The sequence below is a fragment of the Anopheles aquasalis genome, chromosome 2 (genome assembly GCF_943734665.1).
Source record: "Anopheles aquasalis chromosome 2, idAnoAquaMG_Q_19, whole genome shotgun sequence".
NCBI lineage: Eukaryota > Metazoa > Arthropoda > Insecta > Diptera > Culicidae > Anopheles > Anopheles aquasalis.
This window is the reverse complement of record NC_064877.1, coordinates 41,155,001-41,165,000: the sequence shown is the minus strand read 5'-3', so window position 1 is coordinate 41,165,000 and position 10,000 is coordinate 41,155,001. Positions and strand designations below refer to the sequence as shown.

Sequence of the window (10,000 nt, the reverse complement as noted above, 5' to 3'; positions counted from 1 at the left end):
GTAATGGTGTTTGAACTAAGATCAACGCCAAAATATGTGAAACTGAAAGTGCAAAAATTTAGATGTATCTGAGTGTCCTTACCATGAGTCCACGGTCTCCTTTCGGTCCCCGGATACCCTGTGCGAATGGCCGTGAAATAATGTAGGCGTGCGTCCCGAATGATCACCGAGGGTCGCAGGCAGCGTGCAGAGAAATGAGCAAAATGGAATGGAAGGAAAAGGGAATTTTGTATGAAGCATCAGTATCAGTCCAAGTTCATCCAATCGAAACAATTTGGCAACCCTCCGTTTCCGTGCATGCAATCGTGAAAGGAAATGAATAATATCGAGAAAGGGCACCGTTGCGTTGTTGTTGGGGTTGCAAATGATTTGCACATGGTATGGTGCATCTGTGCGCGTCGCTGATTGTCAGTGAGTTTCAGGTGAACTGTGAAAATGATTCATACACCGTCCAGACATCCCCCTGAGTGCGCTGATGCCGAGCACTGGCTGGCGGTGAGGTACGAGACGGCTGAAACAATTATGCTGGATACCGGTTTACGGATTGCAATTACACGCCACCTGGAAAGCGTTGAGATTTATCCGCCGAAGCATGCCCTCCTTCGACTTACCGGCAATCCATTTTTACCAGGAGGACCAGTTGGACCCTACCGCGACAGAAGAGAAGAGAAGAGAAGAGAAGAAAACAAGAAAGTGATTAATTCCACTGGCCAAAAGCGAATCTCGCGGCCAGCACGCCTGCCAGCGCGTAAAAGGGTGTTTTATGGGCACATCATTATTGTCGAGGACCGGTGAGAAGATGCGAGATAAACTGGTATGGGCACCACGTGAGTGTTGCCGGGGGAACTGGCCAACCAAAGGAAAAGTCTGAACACACGTGGCTCAGGAGGCTTTCGGGGACGATTAACGTGGCTGTAAAACCGACCATACCTGCCGGCTGTCAGTGTCACGATCGCAACAGCTACGGCAGCAGCAGCAGCAGCTACGGCAGCAACCGCCCATGCCGTAAATCGTGGAATAGTCAAAATACGTTTTCGACTTTTATTTTCCTGATTATCAATTTACGGCAGCGTAAAATGGATGCGTTGGCAACAGCGCCTGGTCGGAACGGAGGGTAATGGTGCAATAAATGTCTGCGTTTTGACCGCAGGTTGTCTCATTAGGCGAAGGATCTGTCTGCTGCGTCAAGAATGTTCAGCTCTAGGCGCCCTTCCTTCGACTTTTTATGATAGTTTTGCCTAGAAGGAGCTACCTTGAACTTTGGGGCTTCAGAAAAGACAACAATTAATGTAAGGGCAAATGCTTAAAACATAAGCGGCAGTTTCATTTGATTTAAACTTTGTCTCTCTCTCTTAATAATCTATTGGATGAGCTTTTCTGAGAACTCGCGGCACAAGATGAATCGTCAAAACGCACACTGCCTGTCCTTCTAATGTCATCATATATTCGATGGTACCAGTCCATTAGAGGCATTATTCCTTAGTCAACATTCGACATCATCCTTGGATACGTTCTCTGACTATAATCCACAATCCATAAGATGCATTCCAAGGCAAGGATAGACTTTTTGAAGCCCTCACCAGCTGAAATCGCTTAATATGCATCCTACGTCAGCTCAAATCGACTCGATCCCTCGAAACACGTGTGCCCATTCCTGGAGCGGAATTGAAATGCAGCAAATACTTAATTATCCCAACTCCACCCAAGTTTGCTGCCCAAGTCCGACCGATACGTCCGAGGAGTCCGTCGTCGTGGAGAATTCCAAATTTATGCATGCCCACAAGGAACTATGCATGCTGAATCGAATAAACATTTCCGCATGTCATCACCTGCGCTTCATACCAGAAACTACTACTCCACTCGCCCCACTCGCTCGCTCGCTCACACCAATGTTTATCTGCCATTCATGGCCACGGGAATCGGGTTTTGCGTAACGGATCGTTTAGATTGCCCTGGGTTGAAGCTTGGGGCGCTCCTCATCATCCTCCCCTTCCAGCCAGCAGTCAGTAAGAGTGCGGATCTGGTTTTGCTTATTTAGAAGTCCACATTCGGCTGAGCGCACTAGCTGAGCTGAGCTCTCGGGGTTCTATTGACCGTGCGGCCACTGGCTGGCACTGTTGCATGCACTGTTACGCTGCCGAATATCCACTTCAGTCAGCACTCTAACGGTCTCGCCCAGTAAAACGCATACAGAGAATGTTATCATTTTTGCCACCATCCCGACCACCACCACAACCAAGGACGACCAAGGAACGTAAACCGCTGCTATGTGCGCTCTGTGTGTACCACCACCCGGAATGGCACTCGCAAGAAGATGAGAGTGCTTCGGGAAGCTTTTTAGCTTTATGATCTGCTGACTAGCAGCCCCGGACTGACTGCCTCTGGCGATCCATGCCACCGTTCCGTGGCCACGTAAGAACACATCGTGGAGTAGAGGTCGTGGAGCTCGTGGCATTGCCCTGGCAGCGGTTCGCAGTAAGTGCGGAGCGGAACGCCGTCTGACGCTTCTCCGTAGCCCTCTGGCCTCCGAAGCTGAAGATGCGAGGAAGCGAAAGCATATCCTGAGCATATCATATGCATGTGAGCAAATACCCACATGAGGAATCTTGTGTGGCCATCACCAGTGGCTTCTGGTGGAGAATGGTATCATAGCAGCAGATTGCAGCAGCAACCAAAACCTCGAGCCAGTCCACCATGCCATCGTCGTCCTCGTCGTCCAGTGTCCTGGTACGGATCGGGTTACGGTTGAGCTGGCTAATAAAAGTTTCAACATCCGCTTCCGGCCGGGTCCGGTCGACACTATCGCTACGGTTGCGGTTGCCGGGTTTGCTCCAAGCTCCGTCCGTCTGTCGTGAGGCCACTAGATAGGTCCCGAGCGAAAGGAGCTCCACAAGTAGCTACGGATGCGGTTGCAACGGCAGACCAAGGAGTCGCACCGAACGGACGGAGGACGACAATAATGGATTCCAGTGCTGGCCACATGGCGTTGCATCGATTGTACCTCGTCGCCCGCGCTTCTTGCTTCACTTCACGGACGCAAAAATAGCTTTCAAAAACAAACCAACCACCAACCACCACCACAAACGCCATTGCATGTAGTGCTGGCCAGTTTACGTCAGTGCTGGCCAGCCAACCGGCCAGCCGGCCGGTTTGAGCATGCAATTTGATGAGTTTTTCTTGGATGCATAATAATATCCGTCCCTGGGGCTGGCTGGCTGCGGGTCTTCGAGAAGCTTTCCAAACCATTCTCGCAGCGCACAAGTTTAAGTTTCCGTGAAGCATCGCTCCAAGCGGCAGCAGCAGCAGCAGCAGCAACAGACTGGTGTCTGCCGCTGGCTAAAGAATGTTGAAAAGTTTTCAACTTGTTAAACAGATGATAGAATTACGGAAGTTTTGTTTGCCTCTCTCTCTCTGGGTGCTCTCGGCATGGCCTTTTCGGTGCCAGGTGAGCAAGAACTTTCCATACAGTTCTTGCCAGCCAGCAGCAGTCGGGGGTCGTGTTTGTATTAGCTGTGTTGGATGTGTGTGTCATTATTTAATATCGGTTACAGCAAACATGATCCGATGTAATGGCAAAGGCGGGAATTGGGTAGCATCGTTTAGAATGAGCAAGCAAACGAGCTTCGTTGTTCTTGCTGGAGCTAGAGTTGAACTTTCGGCATCAGCTTCATCGGCCGCTCTATTGTGTGGGTGCACAGTGAGGAGAGCGTTTTGAAATGTGGTGTTCGCTTCGTAGAAGCTATTTTCTTGATTTCTTCTAATCATTACAGCACAACATGGGTCTTGGCATGGGTCATTACGGCACAACAGAAGAGGAAAGCAAATTCAAAACGGATCAAGGACGGATCATTTTAAGGACCTCAAAATAAGTGATTAGCATTAGCATTGTCAAGATTGTTTATTTTTTCATATCAAAACGAAACGAGATGACATGACCGCATAATTTTCGATAGACTTCTGGGGACAACAAAAGAAAATGTAGAAAAAGTTCATGTTCATCTTATTAATTGCAATTTTAATATTCTAGAAAACAAAAAAAAATTAAAAAGGTAACTGCAGATCCTTTTTTTATTCAAGCGTCCCGTTCCAATGATTGAATAGACGACAGAATATTATAACTCCTATCAGTGCGTTATTATTCAAAAAAGAACTACCTATTAACGGTCCGAGCGGGCAATGCTATTGCTTTAATTGAAAACATATTTATGATCAACTATGCTGGTCGATAGGGAAAAAGATTGATTCATTATTATAGTGCCTCGGCAGAGTGCAAGCGGATTAAATTCATTCATGGGTTTAGTCGGACGACAAAAATGAATCACATGATTTATCAATAGCAACAGGAGATTAGAAATTGATTTCTATGAAAACATATCACATATATTGGATATGCAAATGTTCGTTGTGGATATGAATGGGAAAGCCCATTTCTAACAACAAAAGATAATACCACAAATTAAGATAAATTATTCCAAAACGATTAATTTCCCGAACCGAAAACAATCACTTTCAAATTGTTGCAATATGTTTCTCCCTTGGTGGAGACGGAGAGAAAGAGAGAGCGCAAGAGTGACGGCAAATCACAGAACAAGCTTTCTCGCTATCAATCCTCTTTACGACTGCAAGAGAGCGTGCCCGGGCGAGAGCTTTAAAATCCATTCCCATAAATCATCCCAAAAAACGGTCACAGCAGGAACAATATTCCAAATGAGTTGACTTTGCTTACTCCTCAACTCTGAACACCGATGCACCAACGAGCGGCAGTCAAAAGTGACAAACCTCAGGGTGTGTGACATTCAATCCGGGACAAATATTGTTGGAACAAACTGCTCCATCACCCCCCGGGGGGGCGCTGAGACACGTGTCCAGTCGGTCTGCAGATGCGTCGTGACGGACGGACCAGCAGCAGCAGCAGACCCCGGGCCGTGGGGTTAAAATAACAAATGACCATGTAATTTAGTATAATTAATTATGTGCCCGGAGGTTGATGCGTCCCTCGCTTCACCTCCGGCTCTTTTCCGCCTTCACCGAGCGTCATGATAAACTCCAAGAAGAGTTGCCGTTGATTTGGCTGCTGCTGCTGCATCGTCCAAAGACAAATTGTCGGACTTGTCGGAGTTGAGTTTGGGTGGAGGTACGATATTCGCCTTCGTCGCCATTTATGCTGCTGCCAGTTTGAAAAGTGGTTTTTTGATCTTGATGAATTCCGGTTGGCTCGCGCGAAGGAAACCATATGCCACCACGGAACGGCCAGACGTTCCGACACCACACAACTTACCTCCGCTCCCGGATCGCCCGGGTCACCCTTTTTGCCGCGTTTCCCTCTCTTGCCCGGTGGTCCCGGTGGTCCTGGTGGTCCTGTAGATGAAAAAAGGGAGCCAGAAATGGAAAAAGGGTGCATCAGTAACTTGGTGTCTGTGGGTGTGTCTTCTGGTGATAGATAGAATGGGGTTGATATGGAGCAGCTTTCGTCACTCACATCACGTATCACCTCGAGGCTGAGGCCGAGACCGGGCCTCAGACCATTCGCGGGATAATGGAGCCTCCATCTTGGGAAGCTCGTCCCGCAAACCTCCCGTTGGGTGGAGTGAAAATTCGTAAGCTGCCTGCGTCTTTTGCGCCCTCGAAAGCCGAGAAAAGTGCCTTAATTTGATTAAATTACCATCAACATCATCGTCACCAGCACCAGCAGTAGGCGAGCGTTCGCTGCGCCTCTCGCGAGACCACCGCGAGTCTTATTAAAAGTAAAAGGAAACTTTCAACCTCCTCTCCTGGCTTCACGCCCGTGGACCGGTGGCCATCGTTAGCCCTCCTAGTTTTCACACAATCGTCGATGGACGGACGGACGAAGCTCCATGGGCCGGGGAGCTGGGGAGAACAGAATTTAATTTAATTTCGCTAAATCACAAGGAACTCTTCCGAAACAACACCACTCAGTCAGCCAGCCAGTCAGTCACTGTGCGAGTCACTGCTGGTCTTCTGGGATGGCAAGATGGATGGTTAATGGTGGAGACGGTCCCCCGCCGTAGGATCCACTTCTGGGGATCGCCCGAAAAATTCCCTCCGTTCCCAGAGCTGCTTCTCGGAAGAAGCTGCCACATTTTCGCTTTAAAGTGAAGCTAACAGCTTGATCCTATTAGCCGTTAGCTCTGGGGGCCACTCTTTTTGGGGGGGGGGGGGGGGGGGGGGGGGCAGCCACAAGCTCGCGACTTCATAAAGTGAGCCGCGCTGTGCCCGGGTTGCTGGACAAAGTTTGAATTCCCTGGCGTGCGAGACCGATACGTGGTGGTAAGGGGAGGAGGTAGAGCAACAAGCACTCCTGGCCCACGGGATCCTTCCGGATTTTTTGGACTGATGCACCATCATCACCACCAGCAGCAGCAGCAGCAGCAACAACAATAGTCATAACGTTGATGGAGTGCTATAGACGCCCTTGATGGCGTACTTGGGTGCTCGCAATTGCTCCGAGGTTGCTCACGGTCCAAACAAGACCTTGCTCGATTCAAGGCGATCCTTCACGATGGCCAGTTCCACCGCCTTCATCAGCACCGCCAGTGCTAGATGCGCGCTCGTGTCAGTTGATGCCTATTTATGGCCGCAACGAATGGCTCCGTCGGCGCGGACAGCGAGAATATTGTTTTGCTGCATCGTTTGGTGGGCAAAGTTTTTACGGTTTTGTTTTTCGTTGGTTTTCCACCCCCCCTCCCCTCCCTTTCCAAAACGCTTCATTCCAAGGGGGGCTCTCTCCCTCTCTCTGGCTGCCGTTGGGAGTCGTGACAGCAGCAGCACCGCAACGCAACTTGTGCACGAGGCAAATGGAGCTGGACAAAGTTTCTCCAAACAAAATGGGATCGGTGAGCCATCGAGTACAGTTGCCCTCTGCATCCCTGCAGCCCCTTTCCACCCGGGGGACCGGCGAAGGACACCTTGCATCGGTTTGCGGTTTTAGGACCGCTTTGGTGGCGATGGTATTGCAAAAAAGTTTTCCTTCTCGCGCTACAACGCGGCGTTCGTTTTTTTTTGCGCGCCAGTGCTGCTTGAATGGGGAGTAGAAGTTCTGCACAGATGTCTCCGGAATTTGTTGATTGTGCACCATTAGTGTGTGTGTGGGGGGTGTGTTGGAACGGTTTCTTGCGATAAGCATTTTTCATCTGCATTTACCATCATCGTCGTCGTCGTACCTGGCGTAACGGTGGGGCGTCTGACCAGCCAATGGCTCCCTTGAGACCTCTGTGGCCTCCAGCACTGCCCGCGAAATGCAGACGCGCTGACACTCGCGGAGATGGTGCTTTTGGAAATTGAAGGTACACCTGGGGCCCTGGTTCGAATTTTCTTCGTTTGGGGCGGACACGCCAGGGGTAGAGAACAGTTGAATGGCCGCACAAGAGCAAAATTGTTGGAGAATATAGTGTAGCAAAGTGTCGAAATTTTGGTGACGATTACTTGGGGAAAATCATTAGATTGGATGGTTTGCTTGCAATCAGCTACTGATTGATCAGTAATAGAGGTCTTGTAACGGCAAACAATGCTTATCAGAAGAACTGGAATCACTTTTTTGAAAGAAACAGTTTTCTCAAGTGACCGTTTAAAGTACTTTGTAATATTTCATGCATCCTTTCATTAAGAATGACCCTTCGTGAGTAGACAGGATCATCAGAACCAATATTGAGATACTGCCTGGATTGTTTTTATTCACTTTATGAAGTTATGTTTATTAATAACCGAAGGTTCTTAAAGCGAATGATAAACATTTAGAAACCTAAGCTCCCAAACTATGAGGCATTTTTGAACATTTCTTGAAAAGTTGGTCAACTTTCGTGGGATCGTGTATTAATAATCCCATTGTCTTCATTATGCAAATCCTTAATTGCACAAAATTTAGCTACTAACTGATAGTTAACCAAAAACTTAATCGATCTTAACCATGTTCGTTCCGTTTATGGAAATATCTCATTCATATTTTGTTTCAAATTTTGAGTTATATAACTTGAGAATTTAGAACGCACAAACCCCAAACATCCAATCTATTTCCAGCTCAATTAGCAGATATTCTAGGAATGGGGCAAAATATTCAAATTTTACATACACAACGCTATTCTTATTAGAAACAAATCAACCATCGACCCTTCTCTCGAATCCGAAACCCGGCCTTGTATATGCTTTTGCTCCGATTTGGCTTCCTCCCCTGGGGGAGTTCGCAATGTAGTTGGAAAATTAAACTTTCACCAAATTTGCCTGAAGCCTCCAAAGGGCACGTCGCTAACCGATTTTCTTCGTACGGAGAACGGATCCCAGATTCTGGGAAAGAAAAGACCAAGAAACATGTAGAAAACGCATTTACTCTAACATCATTATTTACCCGGGAGCGACACAGCTCCCGGTACCACACAGAACCTTCATCGATGCCATCAACGCCTGATCCATTTCCATGGCGGTAGAGTGGGAAAGGTTGGGAGTCAAAGTGGCCATTTCTATTATTTCGCAGCCTGGCGAACTGCGCCCCCACAAAAATATGCCACGGGGATATTGGGTAACGAAAACGAAATCGACAGCTGCGTTGCGTTCCGTTTGGCTCGGCCATAAATTATCCCGCAGAAAGCAGAATCGGTGGCCACAAATGGCGCAAAAAAGGTGTCGATAAAATTTCGGCCAATAATAATGTATCGAGCCTAACCTCCGGGTCCCCGTCCCGTCGAACTCGCTCGGCCTACGGTTCGGTTGACTGTCGATGGTTCTTGCTTTTTATGGAAGTCGCCCACCCCTTAGCCGCCACCCCGACAACGTAGAACGTTGGAGCGTACCGAGCAGCATAGTCGTAAAGATCCGCAAAAAAAGGCGGCAGTGGAGACACCATCGACCAGAACACCGAACCTGCCTGTCGGCTGATTTGCCTGGCCTGGCACGGCACCAAAACAATCGATGGCCGTGGGGGGCGGCTTTTCTCGATTTTTCTCCAAATGAAAATGATGAAAAATCGGCGCTCATCAATCTTTTCTCCCTAAAGCCACAATATTTGCACGCGATGACGACGACGGCCAGCGGCATCGCCCACCGTGGCGCTAGAACTGGAGGATAGAGACCGAGAGCATCCATTTCGACGATCGGCTCATAAACACGAAATTTGATTCTGCCACCGGCGCGGCGGCGTGTTGGTGGCAGTTATGGTGCTTTTGGAGCTTCGCAAATAGGCAACGGCTAGTGAGGAGCAATAAAATGTACCGACACTACCCCCGGGCAGGGCATGGAAGCAGCCAGGCAACACCATTGGCCATTGGGTTGTCGAATCAGGGCATTATTTATGGAATGCCAAAATAGGCCAGCAATCCAATTACGTCTCCGCAAGGGGATGCTGCGGAGCGGTTGGTTTTGCATGCAGATAGATCGTTCTGTCACGGAGCGTAAATTCCCAATACAACCTTTGCAGAACGAAATGAGTTGAATTTTAAAGAGTTATTGGCGCTCCAAGTAACCTGAGATAGAAGGGAACCTGACATAAATCCACGAAAAAACACGCCACAGATCTGATCGCGATAACGAGGATGCGCGCAGAAGTTGGCGACTTCTGGGCACACGTTGGTGATCGCATGTTAGCGCACCGATCCAACTACCCACCAGCAGAAGCACGACCGCTGAGATTGACCTCGACCAAAATTGGTCGTTTGATCCCCTCGGTTCGATGCATGGCACTGCGGGGTCCGCGAATCGCCACGGGATAGCGAACTCAGAAGCGGTTGCTAACAAATCCAGAACACCCTGCTGTGTGGTGAACTGGTGAACGTACCAACATGCAGGGCCAACCAACCATAAAATCCCTCGGCCAAATAATGCTAAGAGACCAGGGGCCTAAGTAAATCATTCCATCGCCAACGATTCGCAGCAGCTGCTCACGCGAAATGGTGGCCAATGCGTTGAGTGCCGAATGCCAGCATAAGCCGTAACCGCATCCACACAACACCACTGAAGACGAACGATCCAGCGCCGACCGCGAAGAGCGTCTCTC

General features: G+C 48.9%; 1 protein-coding gene across 18 annotated transcripts in view; it reads right to left on the bottom strand.

Moving 5' to 3' along the window:
• LOC126581107 (collagen alpha chain CG42342-like) overlaps positions 1-10,000 on the bottom strand; it is an 85,228-nt gene that overhangs the window by 41,159 nt on the left and 34,069 nt on the right. For 14 of the 18 annotated variants that reach the window (XM_050244554.1, XM_050244555.1, XM_050244557.1 and 11 more), the window contains 3 exons: positions 5,279-5,358; positions 612-647; positions 83-118 (listed from right to left, as the gene is read on the bottom strand). In XM_050244554.1, the coding sequence (XP_050100511.1) occupies positions 83-118; positions 612-647; positions 5,279-5,358 (152 nt within the window). The remainder of the gene's footprint in view (positions 1-82; positions 119-611; positions 648-5,278; positions 5,359-10,000) is intronic. The other 4 variants (XM_050244565.1, XM_050244566.1, XM_050244567.1 and 1 more) reach the window with 1 other exon arrangement.